Consider the following 25,000-nt stretch of genomic DNA (forward strand, 5'->3'; position numbering starts at 1 on the left):
GCCATCTGCTAGTAGTGGTGGTTTGTTTAGTTGATAAAGAGGCCGCCCAAGACAGGCGGTTAAAACCCTACACGTAAGATATTTTTTCTTCTACTGCGCGATTTCTGAGAAACATGTATAGTTTTCTCGTGTAGCCATATGGCTGCGCTTATCGGATATTATTGAGTAATAACTTCCTTCCTCGAATCATACCCCACTTTGAAGGATTCTCCTAAACGCATTGAGCTAATAAAGGTGCTTGCAGAAAAAGGTCCTTCGGTACAAAAACGATGATTCCAGACGAAGGAAATTATGTTCGTTATTTTCGTCGCATATCTGACACCCTGCCGAGTGCCTCGTGAAAGTCTGAGCGGAACTCTTCCGCTGGTTCCCTGCCCAGTTTCGCATGACTGCCATGTTCGCGGTGCTGATCGTCCTCCGTCTCAGAAAACTTGTGGACGAAGTCAGCGCAGTTTCCCGGTGTTGTCTGCCGAGGGAGTCGCCATTGATCGCAAATCTGGATCTCCTCTCTCATACATTTCAGCTGAGGTTCTTGCGAAAACTGTCGCCAGCGAATTGTAGCTGTACTTTTCGATGAAAGAGCTGCAATTTACCTGCAAGATAACTTTGTATTTTTAGAATGTATCAGCGTACTAATAATCAAGAGGCTCCCATCAGCTGGAAAAAGCGAACCAGAAGAATACGGTTAAAATATCTGGATGACTACGCATTTTATATGCTGCCATCTTTTATTTTAAAAAAAGGAAGATAAATGTACGGTGGCGAATTTTGAGGATATTAGACCATACCCCACTTCACGTCGATTGCTTCGTCATCCCCACTGGGAAGAGACTTTCGCTCATTTAAAGCTTGCCACCAGCATAGCGCCTATCGAGTCTACGCCCACAAGGACTGAGTTGCCAGTAAATATTTCACTGGTTCTTTGCAGGTCGCTGAAGCAGTACCACCTAAACTCCCTAGATACGCTTTAATACGACTATCACTGAGGGAAAATAAGACGGCTGTAACCACTGCGCTGGTTCCCCCAGAGCACTTTTTTTTATACTCTCAGAAACATACCCCCATATATATATATATATATATATATATATATATATATATATATATATATATATATATATATATATATATATATATTTATGAAGGGAGCCAACAGTCACCGAAACCAAGGTGCATAGGGGAACGTTAGTTTTATTTTTTTTTTAATGTGTTATGCTTATCAGTGGGAGAATAATACTTAGATTAATAAATTGCTTAAAGAAAATTACTTATAAAGCAGCAGAAAAAACAACCATGCCTCCGGTGGGATCCGAACCCACGACCTCCGAATATCGCGTCCGGTGCTCTTCCCAACTGAGCTACGGCGACGGCTGTCCAATCTGCTGCTCTCGTGGGTATTTATGTTTACTGCGTGTGAGCGAGCCTTGAGAGTGTTCACCAGCGCCACCCTCGACCATAGCGGCGGACGTAGCACGTCCTGTAATACCGCGAGCGTGACGTAGAACGTCATCTAACGGAGAGGGCGGAAACTGTGCGAGAGCCCTCTTATGCTACCTATGGCATCAAGACTGCCAGAACCGAGACCCTCGTTAAGCTATTAGCAGACAAGTTAAAGAAAATGAGGGGCCCGTTTAACAAATTTATGAAGGGAGCCAACAGTCACCGAAACCAAGGTGCATAGGGGAACGTTAGTTTTATTTTTTTTAATGTGTTATGCTTATCAGTGGGAGAATAATACTTAGATTAATAAATTGCTTAAAGAAAATTACTTATAAAGCAGCAGAAAAAACAACCATGCCTCCGGTGGGATCCGAACCCACGACCTCCGAATATCGCGTCCGGTGCTCTTCCCAACTGAGCTACGGCGACGGCTGTCCAATCTGCTGCTCTCGTGGGTATTTATGTTTACTGCGTGTGAGCGAGCCTTGAGAGTGTTCACCAGCGCCACCTTCGACCATAGCGGCGGACGTAGCACGTCCTGTAATACCGCGAGCGTGACGTAGAACGTCATCTAACGGAGAGGGCGGAAACTGTGCGAGAGCCCTCTTATGCTACCTATGGCATCAAGACTGCCAGAACCGAGACCCTCGTTAAGCTATTAGCAGACAAGTTAAAGGAAATGAGGGGCCCGTTTAACAAATTTATGAAGGGAGCCAACAGTCACCGAAACCAAGGTGCATAGGGGAACGTTAGTTTTATTTTTTTTTAATGTGTTATGCTTATCAGTGGGAGAATAATACTTAGATTAATAAATTGCTTAAAGAAAATTACTTATAAAGCAGCAGAAAAAACAACCATGCCTCCGGTGGGATCCGAACCCACGACCTCCGAATATCGCGTCCGGTGCTCTTCCCAACTGAGCTACGGCGACGGCTGTCCAATCTGCTGCTCTCGTGGGTATTTATGTTTACTGCGTGTGAGCGAGCCTTGAGAGTGTTCACCAGCGCCACCCTCGACCATAGCGGCGGACGTAGCACGTCCTGTAATACCGCGAGCGTGACGTAGAACGTCATCTAACGGAGAGGGCGGAAACTGTGCGAGAGCCCTCTTATGCTACCTATGGCATCAAGACTGCCAGAACCGAGACCCTCGTTAAGCTATTAGCAGACAAGTTAAAGGAAATGAGGGGCCCGTTTAACAAATTTATGAAGGGAGCCAACAGTCACCGAAACCAAGGTGCATAGGGGAACGTTAGTTTTATTTTTTTTTAATGTGTTATGCTTATCAGTGGGAGAATAATACTTAGATTAATAAATTGCTTAAAGAAAATTACTTATAAAGCAGCAGAAAAAACAACCATGCCTCCGGTGGGATCCGAAGTTGGCAAGAAGTTGGTCTATATATATATATATATATATATATATATATATATATATATATATATATGGCAAGAAGTCGGTCTATGTCGTGTGGCGTGTCGCCAATCATGTGGGCAGTTGTTGACGTGCCTTGTTCAGCCACTAAATAGATCAATAGCGAATTGCCCAGCACTATAGAAAAAAATTAACACGCGGTGGATGTCGCTCAGTTCTTGCCTTCGTGCCCTAACATTTTTTATGCTGTACTCCGCTTCAGACACGTGTGCAGCACAAGGTGATAGTGCGCTGTACACCACAAAACGGACCTAAATATTGCGAGCGTTGTTTGAGAGTTTTCGACGTTAACATCAATTGCAACCTCATTGTTGACAAGTCGCGAGTACGAATGCAAGCATTATTGCCTTTTCAGGAGTGTTACCGTTCCCACTGCGCTTTCGCCGCAACATTCTTTGTTGGAAAGTGGAGGGAGAAAATGGGAAGAAAATGCGAGTACATTGCCTGAGGGCAGTTGAGGGCAATGCACTCGTCTGAGGTCAATGCACACCTCCAGACGACTGGTGCCCGCTTGCGACAAGCGTTCAGCCCACGCTTGCATGGATCAGCCGTCGTACCCACGAACTGCTAGTGGCGCCCTGCAGTGTCTTCAGAGAGCACAGCGCTAACCCAGCAAATGACGAGTTGTCACAATCCTTCTGAGTGACCCTCGTCCAGACTGACGTCAGTGTCTTTCGACGTCTTATAGCACCTAACGACAGTGGTGACATCTTGCTACGACTTTTGTATGCGACACACCCACGGCTCTTCGTCTAGCTGAAACAATGCAGCTTTGCGGAGAGTAGGATGTTAACTCTTAACAGGTGCCGGACAATCGCGAACCGTTCTTACACGCCAGCAGCGCAGTCACTTGGGCCTATATTATCTCAACGTGTCTAGAGACGCGCGGTTTATTTCCCCAATGTGGCATCGGCCAGCTCGAGGGAAGGCCGCAGCTTGCGCGCTTGGTCTCGTAAACTATCGTACTGTTTCCAAAAGAGCAGTTTGCGTGTAACATGAGAATGCGGGACAGAAGGGCACGACAGCTTCACCCTCGGGCAAATGAAATGGACTTGCCTGCACTTCAGAGCACGTCACAAGTTTTGCGTCACAAGAACTAGGACACTCTAACTCTAACCCTTGCGTGACTTACACTAAACGAAGCTTCCGTCATCCAAATCTACGTTTAGTCTGCGAAAGCAGCGATCACAGATGGCAAGATGTGCCTTGCCATCTGTGTAAGATTGTTTTCTTATGCAGGAGGTGCGGGGTTCGATCCCCAGTGCCGCCGGGTACCCACCGGTGATACAATGGGTACAAGCTTTCCCCTGGCCTGGTGCTCGGCTTATAATGGTTAAATGCTTGGATAATGGATCTTTGATCCCACCTTGAGTAATCGAAAACACCTTGTGCCGTGGCGCTCTAATACCATAGACGCCCTTGCGCCATAAAAAAAATGTATGATCATCATCAAGCTTGTTTTCTTACGAAAGCAATGAAACTGCCGAATTAAACAGTCGGGAGTTTTTGCGCGAAGTCGTGGCTACAGGAGAACGGCTGAAACCCTTCCGTTGCAGTCAGGTTCACCTCCAACTCCCTCCTGAACGGAGCGAGTAGACTTCGCAGACTTTGCCCTCTGCCGGAGCCCGGTGTTGTTAACCAGGTGGCGGTGCGAACCGTGCGTTGGAGAATGCTTGCCTTCACCTCCGTTGACACGCGCAGGTGTGCTCCTGGGATTCTTAGAAATGCTAACGAAGATTGCCGCAGCTTGTTTGGGCTTTTGGGCAACCACATTATCTTCTTTATTTATAATCATCGTCTGCCTTTCCCGGCTTGTTTGCTTTTTCGACGCTCGTGTGCCGTGACTGTGTAATTGTCTAAATAAAAAAGAGGCTTCGTTCCCCAAGGACAATAAAAGTGGTATGTGTTTCCCCGGAAAAGCAGTTCTCGGACGTGAGGCGCTGCTACGCAGTTAATTGCCTCTAATCTCAAGGTTGTTCGAAATGAGGTAGAGTACCTCTGTGCTGTTGTAAATGTTAATAAAAGCTTGTGAAAAACAACACGATGCGCACGAGTGAATTCACAAGTTCTTGGAATTTTTTTCCTTCTACATAATAGAGTGTTGTTTCGTCTCTCTAAATTCGATAAGACAGTAGAGTTGTACGGTCTGTAAAGACATTAACCCTGTAATGCCCGGCGTATCACGTGTAATATAGAGCGTAAAAATTTGAATAATTTTCATTTCCGCTCGAAGAACTACATGAACTGCTAATGCAATTTTGGAAACAGCCTTTTGCAACATGTTTTTCAAGACATGGTGAAAGTGTCGGCTCCCAGAGATACAGGAAACCAACTGAAGGATACATTCATGCAAAAGCTAAGCCCACCGGCTGGATAGCTTAAAATTGCTCCGGTCGTATAATGCTGCAGTGGCTGATGATTAAACAGTTTTAAATTTTACTCGTGATTTACATTATGAGCCAGCGTATTAGCAGAGTTTTTTTTTGTCCCTGGACAGTCAGGAATATTCAAAATTAGATCAATTTAGTTATCCTATAATCATCTTTTTATGTGAATTTGTTTGTTTGTTTATTGATACTGTCAGCCCAAGAAGGGCTTTTACAGGAGTGGAGAAAAAATATACAACAAATAAAAGGCAAGTCTCGCTCCAAGTCGACAACAAAAACACAACGACAATGCAAAGCAGTGGTAGTATATGTAAAAAGAGGCACGCAGTGAACAAGTGAAAAGCTTTTGTGTCTTTTTGCATTTCCGTAATGAAGAGAACATTGTTGAATAAAGTTCCTCGCTTTCATACGACGTTTACAACGCCTGGGTTTTGCAATGCTAAAGATTGAATGATCAATTTCTGGTGCCTTGAGTTGCTTCATGGTAAGTCTGGTCCAGTAGTAAACAATGCAGTGAAGCAAGCTGTTCATGTGCTTTTTTGCACATAAGATCGAAGTGTTTTCGTTTACGTTCTGAAGCTAGCGAACACTGCGGCACGTAAGACTCGTCAATGTGTCGATGTGGTTTAGGCATGATGTAAAAAAATAGCGCGAAAGAAGCGCGAAATACGAACAGGACGACGCAGACATGTGCAACTTCCGACTACAGCCCTGAGTGAGATTCCAAACAGAGCTGGGCAAACAGAGAAGCTTCGTTTGCTGAGGCTTAGACCGGTGGGCCTCCTAGAAGCAACCTAGGAAGCAGGTGGGACACATAGGTTACGCACCCTTTTTGACGTCATCACAACCTGCTCACCGGAGCGTCTAGCGTGCAAGGTAGATTTCGATCTCAGGTTGATAAAAAGTGCTGTCGTTTAACCCGCACTTGATCTGCGTTAAATATCAAACGCTACGAGACGCTGTTTAATCAAAAGAACGACGTCACGGTCAACGTGTTGGGGCGTGGTCGAGAACAGCAATAATTCATTTTTCCAGACACCCACAATTAAACTGCGGTCAACGAACAAGGCATCTGTGTATGCAAGTTGTGTATGTGCGTGGTAGTGGATGGGTCAATGCTCGGGAGGACGGGGTAAATTTTACTGCCCCGAGCGCAGATGGTGTCTGGTAGGCTTGGGAAATACCGCCCCCAGTTGAACTTCTAATTGCCAAGACGTCCACACGGTTTTCCTACTGTCATCTGCCCCAGCGCCAGGCCAAGACGCGGAGGTCGTAACCGATTCGCTATTAATAAATGCCGTAGACAAGTTTACCAGACAACGAAAAAACAGCACTATTTCAGTGTGTGAGAAAGGAGGATGCGGCGAAAGTGGGCGGGCACACAGCGAGAGAAGGTTTTGAGAGACGGTGCATACGTATAAAATACGTGTTAATTCGCTGAAAAAGGGGAAACATGGAGCAGTACAGTTTCAATGCGAGAATCGCTGTTGGCGTTTGAATCAACCAAATTGGCGCGAGCCATCAAGTCCCGATAAAATGACCGACGGGCCCAGCATATGGTTGCTTTTGAGCTTGTGCAACTGGAAAACGTAGTTCCGTGCACTGGCTCAAAAGCGCTTGACTCTATAGGGGAGCCTTACTAGAAAGCGCTATAAAGCAATGTTTGAGCGCTATAACAATAAACTATACAAACTAATATAAACTAATATCAACTATACGAGCGCAATACAGCACTGTCCTGCTGTTGAGTGTAGCTGATTACTGACTGATACAGGCACCTGGTGTAATACAATAAGCGGCCAGACTAACTTATTTTTTTTTTTCAACGTGTCGGCGTGCTATTAGTCCATGTTTACTACACCAGGATCGCCTGCGTCTACAATCATCCAAAGTTTTTTTTTGTTTTTTTACGGAACGTCGACCCTATAAATGGCAACAGTCTTAAATGTTTGATGGATGATTCTGAAGGGCTCCATAGCGCTCTTCGCTTTGCATCAATCGAAGCTCAGCTCATGCGAAGATGCGGACTTCACAAGCGTCTCAGAAAAGATATGAACTATGTTAAAGAAACAAACAAGTCATGTTCATATTTGTTCACGCTAACCAAGCCCAATACCAAACGATGCTGCATTTTTTTTCTAATGAAAGTCAATGAATTACGTTGTAGGACAAACACAGGACAGGACACATGCAAATATGTTTGATCACACAGAGGCAGTCCTATGCTTGAAGGACGAGCTGGCACCGAAGCGAAGACGAAAACATGCATTATACACTTCGCCACCCTCCGTGTGCACTCATATCGCAGAGCACACGGAGGTTTTTGCATTGTGCCTCCGTCGAAATGAGACAGGTGCAGCCGGGATTCGATCCCACGACCTTGGGTTCTGGAGCCGTCACGAGGCTTGCATCGTCTTCCACGCACGTGATCATGCTGGAGGTCTCGTGAATATACGCTTCCACTGAGTGGCTTGCAGAATTACCTTTCATGAAAACACTGGAACGCTGTAGACGGAGAAAGAAAGAAAGAAAGAAAGAAAGAAAGAAAGAAAGAAAGAAAGAAAGAAAGAAAGAAAGAAAGTAAGGAAGAAAGAAAGAAAGAAAGAAAGAAAGAAAGAAAGAAAGAAAGAAAGAAAGAAAGAAAGAAAGAAAGAAACTTTCGAGAACGTTTTTTCAAGCTAGTTGGTGCATACTGACAGGGGTTTACAGCGCAGACAGACAAACAGGAAGAAACGAACAGAACAGAGCACTCTGTTCTGTCACTTCGTTTCTTCCTGCGTTTGTCTGCGCTGTACACCCCTGTCAATGAATGAATGAATGAATGAATGAATGAATGAATGAATGAAGGAGGGAAGGAGGGAAGGAAGGAAGGAAGTAGGAAGGAAGGAAGGAGGGAAGCAATGAATGAATGAAGGAAGGAAGGAGGGAAGCAATGAATGAATGAATGAAGGAAGGAAGGAAGGAAGGAAGGAAGGAAGGAAGGAAGGAAGGAAGGAGGGAAGCAATGAATGAATGAATGAAGGAAGGAAGGAGGGAAGCAATGAATGAATGATGGAAGGAAGCAAGGAAGGAAGGAAGGAAGTAGGAAGGAAGGAAGGAAGGAAGGAAGGAAGGAAGGAAGGAAGGAAGGAAGGAAGGAAGGAAGGAAGGAAGGAAGGAAGGAAGGAAGGAAGGAAGGAAGGAAGGAAGTGGAAGAGCACGAGCGCTACTTTGTTACGTACTTTACCTACATTGATTTTATTAACACTGCTTTCATTAACAATGCAACAAGAGGTTCAAAAGGCACGGCTCAGAATTGCCGTGTTTATGTAAGTATGGTTCGACTCTTTTTTTTTTTTCAGAATCCGTGATGATTGCGTCTTGCACTCGGAGACGGAAACTATAATACAGCTTTCATCAAAGATGAAAACACCAGTCAACCTACCAGTGCAGGCGAGTTTTGATTCTATACAGTGAAGACACTGCACGTTAACCTTGGTCGTCAGAGTTTCAAGAAACGGCCGCGAAGAGTCCAGCAGCCCTCCCTGAGGCCAACACGTTTCTTTTAAGCTACCTCTTAGATGGCACAGTGACCTTGAGCAAGCAGCGGAGATCCCGCTGAGTTCCTCCACCAACATTTGCAGTAGAAAAATGCAACCACCCATAGTACGGGTACAGGAGGAGAGTGAACCTGTTTCAACCTTTCAACAACAAGAACAACAAAAATGAAATACGTGTTTTTCGCCTCATATTTCCCGTGAGTGGCTTGCTCGTCCTTCCACTGAACGCGTTGCGCCCGTGTTGGCGCCCAGGCTACAATTCAGCAACCACTCCTCGCGCAAGCACCTCCAGGAGGCTTTCAAATTGAATGCCGTTGCCCGGAGCTTCCAGATGATAACACAGGTCTTCTTCTAGCCGCGTGCAATCGAAACTGGAAGGTGGCTGCGCGAGGCGGAGAAGGGGACCGGTCCTGCTCTCGCACATTCGCTGCGCCTCATAGCTCACACACGGACCGGTAACAAAGACAAAAAAATAACAAAAAAACAAGGGTGAGATGCGGCCGCGCGCAGGCTGCGGGATATTAAAGAAACTGAGGAGACAAGCGGGCTACGAGGCAAGCAAGCAAAGAAACCCGTGGGAAAATAAAAATGCGCCCGTAGACAAAAGCAGCGCTGACTCGGCATAGCGGATGCGCGCTCCTCACACGGATGTGCCATTGACCTCGGTCACGCCCTGGGCTGGCGCGCGAGAAGTGTCGGCCACATCTCGGCGCCCCCACAACCCGACGGCTGCGGCTTTCATCTTAATATTGCTTATACGGTCCCCTTCCCTGGCGGCCCGGGAGTTGCGTACAATGTGAGCGTGCTCCCTGTTCCGAGAAATTTATTGAGTGAAACGCGCTCCCACTCGATGTAATGTCGACTCAGCTCTGCAAGCAGTTCACGGTCACGAACGCGCTGGACTTAGGCGCTCTTTATAAAGTTTTCCTTCGCAGTTTCTCCCAGGCAGGATGCGGCCTGGGATTGCGCAGATGCGCGCGCGCGTGTGTGTGCTGTGAATAAAGAGTCCGTGAAAGTTTGGGCCTCCGTCTTCTACCCGCACGCGCGCAGCCCTTGGCGGTCGCCTATTCGCTGTGAACAACCTCGACAAAGCGAGCCTTTTCCGACGATGCGTGATTTATAAGCGCGAATAGGGTTATGTATGCGACCGTGACAGAGAGAATGACCTCAGCGACAGCCGAAGAAAAGGTGATGGCGTCGAACCCTACTCTATAATCTCTCCCCAAACCTCTTCCATTTTTTTTTTCGGACGGCTCGATCGGGACCGTTTATCAAAGAAGGGCCGCTCATTCGCCCAGTTTCGCCGATTCCGGAAAGAGGAGCTCCGCTTCGAAATAAAGCTTTTCAGCCGGCGAGGAAGCAGACGGAGAGAGAGAGAGAGAGAGAGAGAGAAAGGGGAGGGAGGTAGCTAATCGGATGACGACATCCAAGAGGGAGCTCGCGTCGCTTTCGCGAACCACAGCCGGCTGCGCGCGAGATGTCGATCGGTGAGGGCTTTAATCCCGACGGTGGAGAGGTTCGGCTTCAAAGAGCTGACAGTCGCTGTGGCAGCATTGCGGGAGCTATGGCAAGCATTCGCCTAAATTATGAGACATTCAGTCACACGCGACTGGAGAGTTGGGCTAACCGTAGACGTGGGCGTTGTCAACAAATAAGATGCTGTACGATCACGACATGAGGCTGCAGGGCAGGGTACAAAACTGGCGCCTTGTGTGTCGTATACTTTTCGATGTCGCCATCGTAATCGTAGTTGTTTGTTTCATCCATGTTGAATCAACTCGGCCATTTCCTGATTCTGACAAATTGTTACCCATTCATTGGTTTTATATAACATACATACTGGCGGCGTGAGAATCTGCAAATTAAAACTGCGGAGTTAACACACCGGTTGCTTTCTTGTTGTACCTATTTCTTTTTAAAACGGCGTCGCAGGAGTAGGAGTACGCTGGGGTACGAAACACCAAGAAAATGCTAAAGGCTGGCAGGCGATGCCTGATGAACAGGCAACAATGTGGTGAACATCCAACTAGGACAAATCCAAAATTTGTTAGAAGTCGCCAGAATAATTACGCAGCATGTCGGACTGAACAAACCCAACGACAATGACAGATTAGATGATTCGCCCGCGTTGCACGGCTGGAAACAGCCGAGAGTTCAACAGCAGCCAGCTGTCGGTGTGAGATGATGTCTGGATCACCGTTGGCTTTGTATGGGTAACCGGGGGCTCCTCAGCACAACGCCTGGCAACGAACGGGCCGGAGGAGTTCAACCCACGACCTCGGCTGGCTTGAACCCCTCCTCGCATGGGAGCGAAACCGACCTACGGGTGGCAACTGGGATCCAGGTGGGGTGCGCCCTCTTGTTCTCCAAGGCCGTGAAAGGATCTAGCAGCCAACCGGGAAAACGGCTGCGGAGGAGACGGCGGTGGCATGACGGTGCGGCGCTTTCCCTTTCTTGCTTTCCCTCCCCTCAGTCTCCTCCGAGACGCTCTCCTTCTCTCCCCCAGTCGGCCCGGGCAAAAACAACAGGTAAAAGAAGATTCCCACCGGTGCACCCCTCCTCTCTTTCTCACTCTCTTTGAGAATCCTCTCACTCTTACCCTCGGCGTATTCTTTTTTCTCTCTCAATCCCGGCACGGGCAGCCCGACTGCCGCTACAGGAGGAGAGAGCCGTTTGCCGGCCGTCTGCCGGAGTACGTCGTCGTCCGCATCGGAAGGAACATGTCTACCGGTCCGAATCCTGTCTGCCGCCGCTGCTCCAGCATCGCGCTCCTTCTGCTCATCAGTCATGCAGCGAAAGGTGAGCCTCTGTTACGTGAGAATCTGTTTTCCTAAGGGAACACCACGGGGCCGAGGTGCCCTAACATTCGTTAAAGTTGGGTGTGCTATTTTGTCAGGAGTGCGCGCACCGAAAGCGACGCTATGCGCGGAAACCCTTTTATTTCTCAGAGCTCTCCTTCTTGTTGTATTGGCGGCCATCCTGTTTCTTTTTTTTTTAGTGTCTTGCCAAAGTGACAGCTTTCATCATAGCTCTTGCAAAGTAGTGTGTCTTTGAACAGTGCGAACCCTTTAACTGGCAGCTGTAAAGTACAATGAAATCTCGCGTTATAAGCTTTCCTTAACCGAAACCCGCTTAATTCGGATATCCGGTTTATTCGAACAAAATGTTTGGCCCTGCTAAATTCGCGCGTGTTAGAAATGATTCCGTTAATGCGAATTCCGCATAACACGAACAAACTTTCGGCTCCTTTGTTGTCCAAATTTTCTAGTCCGAACTGTAAAATTCAAAGCTGGCTTTAAAAAGATGCCCGGCTACTGAACCCGCGCAACGCCAGCAAATCTCAACGCACCGCATTATCATTTCTGAATTTTTTAAACGACTATGAATACTATCGGCCGGATCTTGGAATCTATTTTTGACAAATAACACCATAAATAGAGGGAAATGAAGAAAAGCATAATTTTTCAGCGCAGTCCAAACCCTCAGAAGGAGGTCAAGATCCTTTAAGCTTTTCAGCTGTGTAGCAAAAGGTTGTCGAATGATGTCATCCCTTTCAGCAATACACGCAATGCAGACCAATCGGCAGGCCACTGGACCTGAAAGTGATGCCCCACATTATCGCTTCCTCCTATAGTTCGTTCAGGACGGGGATTCTCCTCCACATCCAACCCTCGCCTTCCATGCGTAAAAGCGTAGCACCACGACAAACAACAACAAAAAAGACACACATCTTGATCCAGTCTTGCATCGCTCGAAGGGTTCAATATTCGCGTGGTAGATTTCAGAGTTACTCTAGAGACGGTGGCGAAGTGCTGTCGGGAAATAAGAAAAGATGTTTCTGTGTGCATTTTCTAGCTCATAGAGAATATGAACAGCGATGTTGATGCCGTAGGTGGAATCAATTTGTTTTGTTCGCATACTAAGTCACTGGCAACAAAGACGCTGAAAGATTTATTAAATTCCGTTTAGCCTGCGATGAAACTAAATTGTGCCTTTTATTTACCCACGCGCTCGCTTTGAGGTTCAACACTAATGCTGCTTTCCTAAAGCTATAGCTAAGAAAATTAGATTAGGATGGCGAGCTTGCATTTAGGAAAGAAAACACTCGTAAGAGAAATTATTTTTTAAGTAATACGAAAGGCGGGCAAGCTAGGGAACGTTCATTATTAAGAGTAGCGCGAGATAAAGACGAAGGACGAGCAGGAGCACCGAAGCAAGCACTAAGGAATCGATAATATATTTGCCTTTATTGATTTTGATCTTGAAGGCTGAAGATATACTTTGAACCACTTTCATATCCACCATTACTACACCTTTATTCTCCGGCATAATTTTCCTGGTGCGCAAGTTGCAATCAAGCAATCGCAAGATTAATTTGCCTTGTACGATTCCAGCTTCAACGTTGAAGAGGTAATTCTGCAGGACGTTCTCATCCAGGCGTGAAGCCCGCGTTCGCGGGCTGCATTTTTTGATAAGCTAGTTGTAGTGTGGGCGCGGAAGTAATTTAAACCATATTATGTCGTTTAGTGACATCTATTAGTTATTACTCCTCGAACATTCATGACACCCCAAGGACAGGTCAGGGAAGAATTTCTAAGTATATCTAAAGGTAACGCAGCAGTCACAGGACGAAGGCTGGTTTCAGCATCATACGTTTCTTCAAGCTAAATGAGAGTTGTGATAAAGCCTCTCCTCCTCCTCTGCTCCCATGACAGAAAATTATAAATGATATGAGGTCCCGCATAGCGGGTCTATCTCTGTCATTCTTACGACGGTCTGTGAGCGAATTCAGATACTCAGCAGCGATTTCCTCTAAAAGGGTTTCCTCTCTTTTCTAAAAAAAAAAAGAGTTATTGTGGCAACGTGACTTTAGCAAATATACTTGCAGGGTCTAGAACATGGCTTACATTAAATCACCCTTAGTTTTCGTTTCAATGCTGGCAGCAGAAATTAGAAGAAAAAAAAAAGGGGGGGGGGGGGGGGGGGAGGCGGGGGAGAGTACGCCAGTCTACCTCGTCGGTGGAAAGCCTGGAATTCATTGGCTGAGAAACGTGCAATGAGATATTCTTGACAGCTGCAGTAGTTTTCATGACGACATATCGCCATGGGCATTCCGAAGCCTCGGTTGGATGCATTTGTTGCACAACAGGCGGCTCACACGAGTCATATGAGATGTGCTTCTCAGAGGGACCCGTCCGCCGGGATCACTCTGAATGCAAATGTTGTTAGAAACGTTCTCTTGTCATTCCCGTCGAGGTTCTATATAGAAAAATTTTACGTCGACGACGACTGCATCTACACAAGTTCTAAAGAGATTAATGCGCCTCGCGGTCGTCGTAGCTGCCGGTCTGTTGTAAAAACAAAACAAATGACGTCGTCATTTCCACGTCCCGTGATCCCCCGCGGCAAATCGAAATGGAGCGCTGCCGCGTTAACTTGCTGGTCAGTGAGAATGCGCTGTTCGTAGCTCCTTGGCACAAGTCTGCCGGTCTTTTGTTTTGAAGCGAAAAGCTTCACTACGCGGGTCAGAGCCGAGCTTCGCGTGAGCCGAACTGGTGAGTTATGCGCATGCGCGAAAACGAGTGACGTCACGCGCCGCGCTGGTGGTCGCTCCTCGCCGCTGCTGCAGCCGCGCGCTACTGCACATGTGCGTCATGTGCACGCGCAAGGAGACTATATAATGCGCTTGCCAGAGAATAGGCGTGCGCACTCGACATGGAAGGGAAGGAGAGTGCGGCTGCTGCTAGACTACGCAGAAAAACTGAGGAACTGAATTCGTCCGATCCAGAAGTACTCGCTTGGGAGTTGGCTGCACAACAGCGAAACCATAGGGACAGCCGCTTGCTACTACTCGGATCAGCGGGCTGTCTTTATGGCTGTAGAGAAACTGCAAGACAATGTGTCCAACAATAATAAATAAAGAAGTTTAATACTGTGGCTTCTGTGTCTAACTCGTAAACATATGCCATTGAGTAACCAAATCTACGCCTATAGATAAACGCCGCCGCGGTGGCTGAGTGTTTACGGCGCTCGGCTGCCGGCCCGAAAGACGCGGGTTCGATCCCGGCCGCGGCGGTCGAATTTCGGTGGAGGCGGAATTCTAGAGGCCCGTGTACTGCGCGATGTCAGTGCACGTTAAAGAACCCCAGGTGGTCGAAATTTCCGGAGCCCTTCACTACGGCGTCTCTCATAGCCTGAGTCGCTTTGGGACGTTAAACACCCATAAACCAAACCAAGCCTATAGATAAACAATGTATACAATACCAGCTAAGCTACGAAGCATAACCATGACGTCAAACCAAGCATAACTGAAGCTTTTCGATTGTATATCCAGGCTTAACCAGAGCTAAGCCACTGCCTAATTTTTTTTTCTTGGAGTGGGAGAGAGGGGTGCTGCACCGTCATCGCCGTCACATCACCGCGCCCGAAGGATGGATGCATACGCGATAGCTGTTCTTTTTCCTCGCTTCGTTACTCGGCGCTTCACGCATTCGCCGTCGCAGCATGGCTGTCTCCAGGAGGCGGCAACGAGGGCACAGAGACCATCGCAGCCCCAAACGCGCACAGTCACTGGGATCTTTGAAAATAGCATGTAGAGCAATTAGGAACACCACAGAGAAAAGACGGCACAACAAAGAAGACGGCTCGGATTATTTGTAGTGTCTTTTTAACATAAGATGTATGAGTGTTTTTTTTTAATCTGTTTATGGCGACGTCAGCGTGGTCGTGGTGTCGGCGTTGTATGCCTCGATCAAAAACTTTCACGCTCTCCTGGTGGCCAAAGGGGATGTTATCCGCGTGGGCCATGGCCATGTAGGCCTGGTTTTGAAAACACTTATGGCGAATGAGGGAGGCGTTCCGGAACAGCTACTGTTGAGGTTTCTCATACACATCGTAACGATTGCACTGTTCACTCTCCTCAGCGGGAAGTCCAGCTCACACTGGACTACTTTATTATACTCGTTCTTATGGGAATTAAGTTTCTCGCTTTCAACCCACTGCAGACATACGAAATTATCGCGAAGTTTTCAGTACCGCCGGATATGTTTTGCCCGTGATGACGTTGTTATCGCTGAATTTGTTGTTTCCTTGGGTTGCTTGATAATCTTACTCTTGGTTTAATTCGTCTCGCCAGTAATCGATATTTACGTCGACAAGTTGCAGCAAGCACAAGACGCATTCGTACATAGCGACACACGCATAAAACTATTCTACCGCTATGCACACGCAGGTTTGATGCAAAGCTTTTTTCACGGATACATGTTGCTCGTTCGGAGTAGCGCTATTTTTGCATTTGTTCCTGTCATCGCCTGTATATTTGAGCCGCAAGTGTGCGTTTTCGGCCGTCTCAACTCAAGGCTTTCTTACTTCAGATTATGCTGTTGAGGACAAAAATAGCAACTGGCGTGACCCAACCGGTTGTCTACTCGACGCCAACTCAAGAGGCTCCTTCCAGTCATTAATTTGATATCATCTCAAAATTTAAGCAGCGTTACTAATGTCTTCTCACTTATCTTCTGCGAAATAGGTGGCAGTGACCACACATCCTGAAAGTTAGTGCTCAGTCTCATACTTGAGATTGAATGCATTGCTTGCTTGTTTGTTTTTATCATTTAACAATGGTACATTTCACATGAATGTGGTGCTCACTGTCTTCTCCATTCCCTTCCACGCAATGTACAGCTGTGCCTACGACCGCGCTGCCACCGACGGTAGAAGGAGACAGCCAGCAGCCAGGTTCCAACGCATTCAGCAGCGCGGGTAAGTGGTGAAAGGCGCGCGCACATATATCTTCATGGGATACAAAGAAAGCGCGCTCACTAGCCCGTGACAAGATCACAAGGTTACGCACTACGCGTGCCGGACACGTAAGAAAGAGAAAGTTTTTCGCAGTATTATCATCGCCGCGCGCAGACACCGCCATTAGACGCGTCGGCAAGGGGGCATGCCACGTTCCAAGGTAGTGCGACTCTGCTCGGCGGCGACGCGGAAGCCGAAGCAGCAAAGAGACCGGAACTGGTCGCCGAATTACGAAAAACTATTTCAGCAGCGACCTCCGCTTCTTTACTTAATTATATTTGCGATATTTGAACAGCCCGCAGACCGAAGAAAAACCCGCTTGCAGTCCTTTCTTCGGCGACATTTGGAAAAAAAAAAAGAAAAGGCCGTGCATTTAGGATCTCTGCGATGCAAAAACCGGAGAAGGTTTTGTCTCAGCGCTGGTTAGAAGAGGAAGGCATGGTCGCAGCTTCCGGTTTATTGCATGGTACAAACGAGGTGAAAATTAGGGGGCTCTTACCCTCGCAAAACCGTGAATCAAGTGTTGTGTGTGTGGGGTGGGGGTGGGGGGGGGGGGGGAGAAAACATCATTATGCTCCATTAACGACAATTTGCAGCAGTTGCTCGTCGCTCGCGTGGGCTTCATTCCCCTCTTCGGTAAAAGGATAACCGCTTAATCATCTCCGATTGCTTGCAGCAAGAAACAAACAGTTGCAAATATTAGTCTCCCTACAGAGGAGAAAGCGTCAGGCCTTAACCTAGCTCGCTGTATTAACATAGGTTGTTATTTATTCAGATATATAAATGCACTTCATCGACGTCTCCTTTCCGGGTTCACGTAATAACAGTCTACGTGAGAGCGCTTTTGTTGCTTGACTGGTTCTGAATGTGTATTTATGTTAATATACTGCAACTTTTTACTGAGTTATAAGCATTTTCATCTCCTATCTCTAACAAAAATATTATTTAGACACTCTCAAGATAACCTCTGGGCTCTACAAAGCAATTTTTGTAAGGAGTAGGCATATATTTTCCCACCTCAAGGAGTCCACAGTTGCAGCAACGCTCGAAGCCCATCCATTTTTTGTTGTTCAAAGGACTGCACAAGTAGAAAGAGAGAGAGACAGACAGAAAGAGAAGCGCATATTAACTGAGCATAAGGGAAGAGGTTGACTTCAGCAGTGGAGCCGACTACTCTAAGTACTGGTGCTAACCTCGAATGTTTCAAGACACAGTCCAAGAACTTTCTTGGACCATCACAGTTCGAAATAAGTCTTTTGTCGCCTTATGCCGACTAGTAACGATAAATTGTTCTGCACTTATTCTGTGCACTTATAATTCACAAATGAACACATATGGTAACAATTTGCACAGACCGTAACAACGCACTCAATACTGCGGTTCGCACCAGTACTACGGAACACCAAATTCGCCGCGTCACTCAGTCACTAATTTTGATCGATGGAGTCCATTTAGCGATGCTCCATCATCTCTCTGCATTCACTTGTCCTCGTCCTAAAACGATAATCAGAGGTGTTGTACGATAAAGAAAATGGGAAGGGGGAGGCAGGGTTCAACAGTTTAAACGCCCGATACAGTGAAGCGTGCACCCTCCGGTCTGTAAAAAGCCAAGTTCCTTGTTCGAAGCACTCTCATGCAGAAAACGCGCATTCGCCGCCCCGTTCCGACGCCTTCCTTTTGTCTGCCCCTGCTATACGAACACCCTGATAAATGGCCCCGAGCCATTTTAAAACAGTCTGAGATGAAACAACCGGCGGCCATTAGCCCCCCCTCCTCATTAAATAGCGAAGAAGCGGCTGCGGAATCAGCGACCGCCACGAAGCCGCCCTGTGCAGAGTATGCGGATAACAACTATAGGGCAGTCTACTGCCGATGAGGAAAGGGAGAAACGTGTGTGCGTGGTGTCTTGCGGGGGGGGGGGGGGGGGCATCGCAAGGTCAGGTTCATTGCTGAAGAAAGCGGCTAGCGCCTTCTCTTTTGCTTTTCTCTTGTTCCACCCACCTCCGCTGCTGTTCCCGGCGGCCAGCTGACTACTCCTGTGCCCTTCCAGGAAGCCACGCAATGCGCCCGGCGGAGGCCGGCCAAATTGTCGGCGCAATTAAACGGCGCAATATTCTCCTCTCCCCCCTCCCTCCCTCTCTTTAAACCCTCTATCACGAGCGTCCGCTCACGGCGGGACAAACCCTTTGCCCCTTCCGGTGCCGGTCTCCCGCAGGTATGACCCCGCGCGGCTGCGAGGCTTGGGTGTGTGTACCGCAGCATGCCAAATGTATGCAGCGCGCATCGGTGTCGGTGTTTCCCGTACCACTCACGGTTCAGCCTATAGTATTTGCAAATACTTTGCGGTTATAGATGCGTAAACTGCTTTCTTCCGGGATTATGTCGTAGTAGTCCGTTGGCTTAGTGTGCTCTAGCAGAAAGCACTTTTACGCTGACTTTTTGGCCACTGAGATCATGATCCGCGTCGCCACGTGGGACATTGATAGGGAGTATGTAACGCGGACAAAGCTAATCGATGGTTCTTTAGCGCAACGAAAGGAACTCTGACAGAAAGGGAAACGAGGCAGTGGTGGCTGGTAGGCAAGTTGCCGGAGATGAGATTAGGAAGTTTGCTGAGACAGGGTGGTTGCAGCTTGCGTAGGGCAGAGTTATTCGGAGATAACAGGAGGGGACGACGTACTGCAGTGGTCACAGCCAAAATCAGTATGATAATGATGCCAATTTTTCGCCGCAGAAAAAAGCGAAAATACGGCGTTTTTTGTTTTGTTTTCTGACACATGACGAAGTGGATTTTTCGGGGGCGCACTGAGAATGAATAACGGAACTATTCAACCTTCGCCTTGTCAAAGACTACCAGACAAGGCTTGCCACATAATTTTAATTTGTCCCTAGACACTAATATCCAATCTTCGGATCCCACTCGCTGCGTTTCTTTTTATGCCTGTTTGAAGACATTCCCATTGTGGGCAAAGCGGCGCTTCAGTGTGTTCGATTGTATTATGAGTAGTACAATCGTGTTTGTATTGCATCGTTATGAAAGAAAGGACTTTAGAATGGTATTCCATGCGACAGACGTCATCTGCTTTGCACGCCTCAGTCATATCAGCTTGCTGAGCGACGTGGCCTGCTGGTCGGCTCCATTAGCGAACCAATATGCAAAAATGTGGCGTGCAAGTAATTATTACTTTGTGCGAGCAGAAATCGCCCTGCCACCTATAGACAAGCCAGGTGCTTTCTCCCTTTCTGCACTCGATACACAAACTAAATTTGTAATGCCGAAAATGTTCTTTTTTGTTGTTGTCATACAGCTCATTTTGCAGCATACGATAATAACAGATATTCTGTTTGGTACCTTTTAAAAACCGCTGCGATGTGTTACCGTGTCCCAATTGTTTGTGCAACACAGTTTTACATTTTTGCGCATGCATGAGCAGCGGAGAAACATGTTCAATTGTCTTACGCGTGTATAACGCTGTATGCAGCAGTGGTCTCCATGTACGGTGACCCGTTTCTTTTATTCGTTTCACCCCCCACCAGTCCCTCGCATCCTCTTCAAGAACTGACCAAAACTGATTGTTCTCGATATGACCATATCCGTCTCCCTGTTCCCTTCTGTGAACATTCCCTATGGCTGCACTCAAATATCCAGTTCAGAGAATAGTCTCGTTTCTTCGCACACTTTGTAAGAACACTTCGAAGACTAAGCACCTTCTTTTCCTTTGTTTTTCTCCTGCCATTCAGAAGTCATGTTAATGGCGCTATTATGAGATCCAGGTCTTGGCGTACAGACTGCGTTCCACGGCCTCAAATCTAATCGAATCTTTCTTTCACACTTCACGCGGGATGTACAATGTAGCATCTTGCGTGAACACATCCACAGCCCCCCCCCCCCCCCCCCCACACACACACACACACATCGTGAACACAGCAGCTAACATTTAGAGGGCATTCATACAATAACTCCCGAAGCGTTTTATGTGAACCCATCCGCACTGCAATCGTTTCAAAGCACGGAGCTCCAAATGGCATTCAGGGAACGATTAGTTAGCCAGCGTACGCAGAAAGCACTGCCTTCTTGCTTGAGACAAGCTGTGTTCGTGCACAAAGGCAGCAATGCATCTCGCGGTGGCTCCGCTGGGCTCTTTCAGGTCAGAGGCTAGGCGAACACGGTCCATCTTCGACGAGATAAAATCTCGACACACGGCGTGGGCTCGTTCGCGCACGACGCATATTCGCCTGAAAACACGGCACACCAGGTGGTTGTTGCAATCGGTTGCCGTCACCGGAGGACACGGCCAAAGCAGCCCGCCGCGTCTCCCTTCTTCACCACCACGAGCGTGCGTATGAATACATCCGCGCCTATTATGTGTGCGCGCTCTCGTAGAAATTACTTCGCGCTGAAATTGTGAGCCACGTCCGCGTTAGACGTCCGCATCATTTGTTTTGCGCCCCCTCCCCTTATTCCCCCCCCACCCTCCACCGTCACACACGCCTGTGTTTGCGTGTGTGTAAGCACGCACATGCCACGCCAAGGGCATCTCGGGTTATCGCGCCAGACGGCGAGGCGGCGACCAGCGTTCTCAGCTCACGGTGGGCAAAAAGCAACAAGAAGTCACGCTTATATGCGTGGCTTTTTTTTTTCGAGAACTTTTTCTCTTCAAGGGCGCGCCCGGACTCCGTGGACACCAACCCCAATCTTGGTTGTTTTTCCCCCGATGAGGCCCTTTTGTTGTGCGCATAGGCGCGGTCGCTTTTAACCGCTGCTGCGCGTTAGGTGTCAAGCGCGCGGTATGTATATATAACCAACCACGCGGGGGGCCTCCCCAGACGCCTATAAGGAGGTCCGTGCCCGGAATGACTTATAGGAACGCCAACCATGGTCGTTTCACCACCTCCACCTCCGACTTCTTCTTATGCAGTCTCCGCAAGAGAGAGAGACCATGCAGTTGGAGCACGCCCGTATGACGAAGCCTTCTATATGCTTATCCCCCTTTTTTCCTTGTTTAATTTTCTCCTTCGCCGAGCTTCTGCAGTTCGCGCAGTGGTGTTTGCCAACTTGATTTCTCCAGCGACGTCTTAGCGACGTCGACAGCCGCTCACCACAACCTTGAGACACAATGCAAACGGAGGTAAACGTTAAAAAAGGGGGGGCTGTTTTGACCGTGCACCGGCCGCCAATGCGCCTTTCAGCTCGGTGCATTCTATCACACACTCTCTGTATCCGTCTCTGGCATCGTCACTACCTGAATCCCCCTTCGCACGTGACCAGCATGAGGGAACCTCTTTGGCGTCGAGTTCTCGATAAACGGAGTTTCGCGACGCACGAGGAACTTGCGTGCCTTAACGCGTAAGCTCGTCATTTCTTCTGTGTTACGTAACGCGCTTGAACTTCTCTTGCTTAAGTTGGGGAGAGCGACAAGCCTCCTCTCCCATCCCCTCCCCGCTTCGTGTGTGAGTACCAATCAGCAATGTGGCGATAATTTAGCACAGCACCTGGCTAACTATTTGCGTGAATTGTTCAGGTGTTGATTTCGCGTAGTTATGCGAAGGCGGATCAACTTCTTGCGAAAGGGCAAGATAATTTGTCCGTGGCCGTGTGAGCCGGCCAGGAGAAAGAAAGCAATCTGAAGAAGAAGTCAATCCCGGCCGCGGCGGTCGAATTTTGATGGAGGCGAAATTCTAGAGGCCCGTGTACTGTGCGATGTCAGTGCACGTTAAAGGACCCCAGGTGGTCGAAATTTCCGGAGCCCTTCACTACGGCGCCCCTCATAGCCTGAGTCGCTTTGGTTCGTTAAACCCCTATAAACCAAACCAAACCAATCTGAAGAAGGAAAAATGGAACGTAAGAAGTTCTGGCGGCGACCAGCACTCTAGGTTCATGGTGGGCAAGAAGCCACAAGAAGTCACGCTTATATGGGTGGCTTTTTTTTATATATCAAAAAGTGTGGGTATGTCCTATCTTTTGATAGGCTAACAACAACAACAACAAGTTCTGGATTTGGCGGGAATTAGCGGTTGCATTTCAAGGAAGTTGAAATCGAGTGCCTCCAGTAAAAAAAAAAAAATTGACATATCAAAACAAGCTTTTGGTTCTGGGCACTGGGTTCTGAACTTCCGTCATTACGAGAATCCTGTATATTATTTACGGTGAATTTATTTCCTGCTAAACAAACTGAAATAACCATGCGATTAATATGAATGGAGTGGAGTGTGTGTGGCAGCTTACCAGTATCCCTCAAGAAGAAAGTGTACAAGAGTTGTATCTCGCCAGTGTTCAACTACAAGTTTCAAAGTTGGAAGCTAACGAAAAGGCTGGAAATTAAGTTTCTTCACACCCTCTCTCCACTCGGTGGCAGCTGGCGCGACGCCGTCCTCCCATTGGCTGCAGCTGGCGCGACGCTTCCCCGAACTAAGCGTACTTACCGAGCTACTCCGAGGCTTAAGACAAGATTTTTTTTTTTTGCGTTAGACCGTGTTAAATGACGCTTTCACACTATAAATAAGAGGGGGGCGATTGGGGTTAACCTGCGGAGCCAAGTTTCTTGCGGGCCTCCGCGCTGACGGCAAGAGCTTCTAGGCATCCGGATCCATGGCCTGTGCTTCAGCGTCCACCTCGTAAAAGGAAGGAGCCAGGTTTGTTAGAGCAATGGCGCCGGGTGGCCATCATTTTTCCAATGGAGCGCAAGCTTTCTAATATTCTGGTGCTCGGCTCCTGGGGTGAAATGATTGAAAAACGCGTCTTTGACCCGACTTTGCGTCCAAAACAAACACGTTAGCCATGATACTCTTGGGACAAGCTGTCCTTAGTTGCGCCATGAAAATGAAATCTACTCATCATCATCGTAATCGTTTTGGGTGCATCGTCACGGCTAGCCGATGTACAAGGCTTACAATGAATAGCATGGCGTTAGAGGTGGCTGACAAGAAAATCAGGTACCCTCTGCACGCTTAGATATGAAGCCGGGTGTAGGCTTAAGTAGGACCCGTATATTGCTTGTTAAAGCGACAGTCGCACTGTACATGCTGCAAAGGATACTTGCTGTGCAGGTAGACTGAGTATGCGTTTCGTTGTCGTGTCTCGTCATCTTGTGAGCAGCTGATCGAGGGAAAGGGGGAGGGAGAGTTTTGGTAGGCCTTTCTGAGAAGGCTGAATGCACATTTGTCCCTCTCTTTGATTAAAGTGCTGGCCTGAACCACTTGAAGGGGTTAAAAAGCAGCCCGCGAATTTTCCTCGCGTTTTCATGATCGTTCTTGACTCTCTCGAGCGAAAACAACAGAGTGGCCTAAAAGTCCGTTATTCTTACTACTCAACTCCGAAAAATCGTCCTGGTTCGCCTCAGCAAGTGTCATCTTCGAGTCGAACTAAAAAACAGGCGCAGGTATTTTAGCGACCGTCGCAATAACCAAGCCCTCGAGAGCAATTTTCCGGCCTCGAAGACACGAGGTGCCCTTGCCAAAGGCTACGCAGCTAAACCATTAAAAAATTATCCCCTTCTTGCAAGGTCGGCTCCGTTGTTTGAGAACCTCGAAGGCGTCGTCGAACGGAGGGCGTGTGAGGATGCATTCGGCGTGGTTGAGTATGCCGTCCACGTATGCAGAAGCAGCCCGGGGGCCAAAGGCAGCCGAGGCGTAGCGGCGATAAAACTCTTCGCTCCGGTAGGCCCCTTCACACATACACGCATACCGACGAGGACGCCTTTGAGTGGCGCGTTCTGCGTACGTGCGCTGGCAGTTGACTTTCAAATGAGCCCCTCGTTTTAGCGGGGTCGGCAGACGCTCTCAGAAGCCACTATATGGGCATGCGTGTACCCTTCCTGCCGGAACACGTTCAGTGTGCGGATGCCTCGTACCGAGGAACTGCGTCCGTCTCTGCATCTGTGGGGGGGCAGGAACGTTGTTGTGGACGGCTTGAGAGCAAGACCACGGGACCTTCCTTTCCGCATGAAAGACGCGACGTGGGTAGTAGTGCGGAAGTTCATGCACGGTGTTCCTGTGTGTGAGCCGTGCGAATACTGGGCGTGATTCACGCTAAGATTCTGCGTGCAGCGTACATATACGGTGCGTGTATGTCGTGACCTGTGAGTCAGCACTTCCGGAACATTATTGCAAAAAATGCACAGTGCGTTTCATATGTGTGTGTGTATGTCCGTTTGCGCGTTGTAATATTTTGAAGGCACGGGGCGTTCAGCGGTATAGTCGGGGTCGGCTAAAGAATAGAGATATTTAGCATACGGAGACGGCGAGCGGAGACGTATCCTATATTTGGCCACGCCCTTGCCACTACGCATGCGCAGTTCCCGTACGTAAAACCGGCATACGTCTCCGCTAGTACGTCTCCGGTGTGCTAAATCTCTCTAATATCCTTCTTTGCCTCTTCAAAACAGCCCGGATTACGAAACTT

The 25,000-nt window shown here is 48.0% G+C and overlaps 1 protein-coding gene across 1 annotated transcript in view; it reads left to right on the forward strand.

The window, feature by feature from the left end:
• The first annotated feature begins 11,429 nt into the window (after window positions 1–11,429).
• LOC144121209 (uncharacterized) overlaps window positions 11,430–25,000 on the forward strand; it is a 27,872-nt gene continuing 14,301 nt past the window's right edge. Inside the window, exons 1-2 of the mRNA XM_077654292.1 lie at window positions 11,430–11,598; window positions 16,483–16,560. Of these exons, the coding sequence (XP_077510418.1) occupies window positions 11,520–11,598; window positions 16,483–16,560 (157 nt within the window). The 5' untranslated portion in view covers window positions 11,430–11,519. The remainder of the gene's footprint in view (window positions 11,599–16,482; window positions 16,561–25,000) is intronic.

The sequence above is a fragment of the Amblyomma americanum genome, chromosome 2 (assembly GCF_052857255.1).
Source record: "Amblyomma americanum isolate KBUSLIRL-KWMA chromosome 2, ASM5285725v1, whole genome shotgun sequence".
In the NCBI taxonomy this organism is placed as follows: domain Eukaryota; kingdom Metazoa; phylum Arthropoda; class Arachnida; order Ixodida; family Ixodidae; genus Amblyomma; species Amblyomma americanum.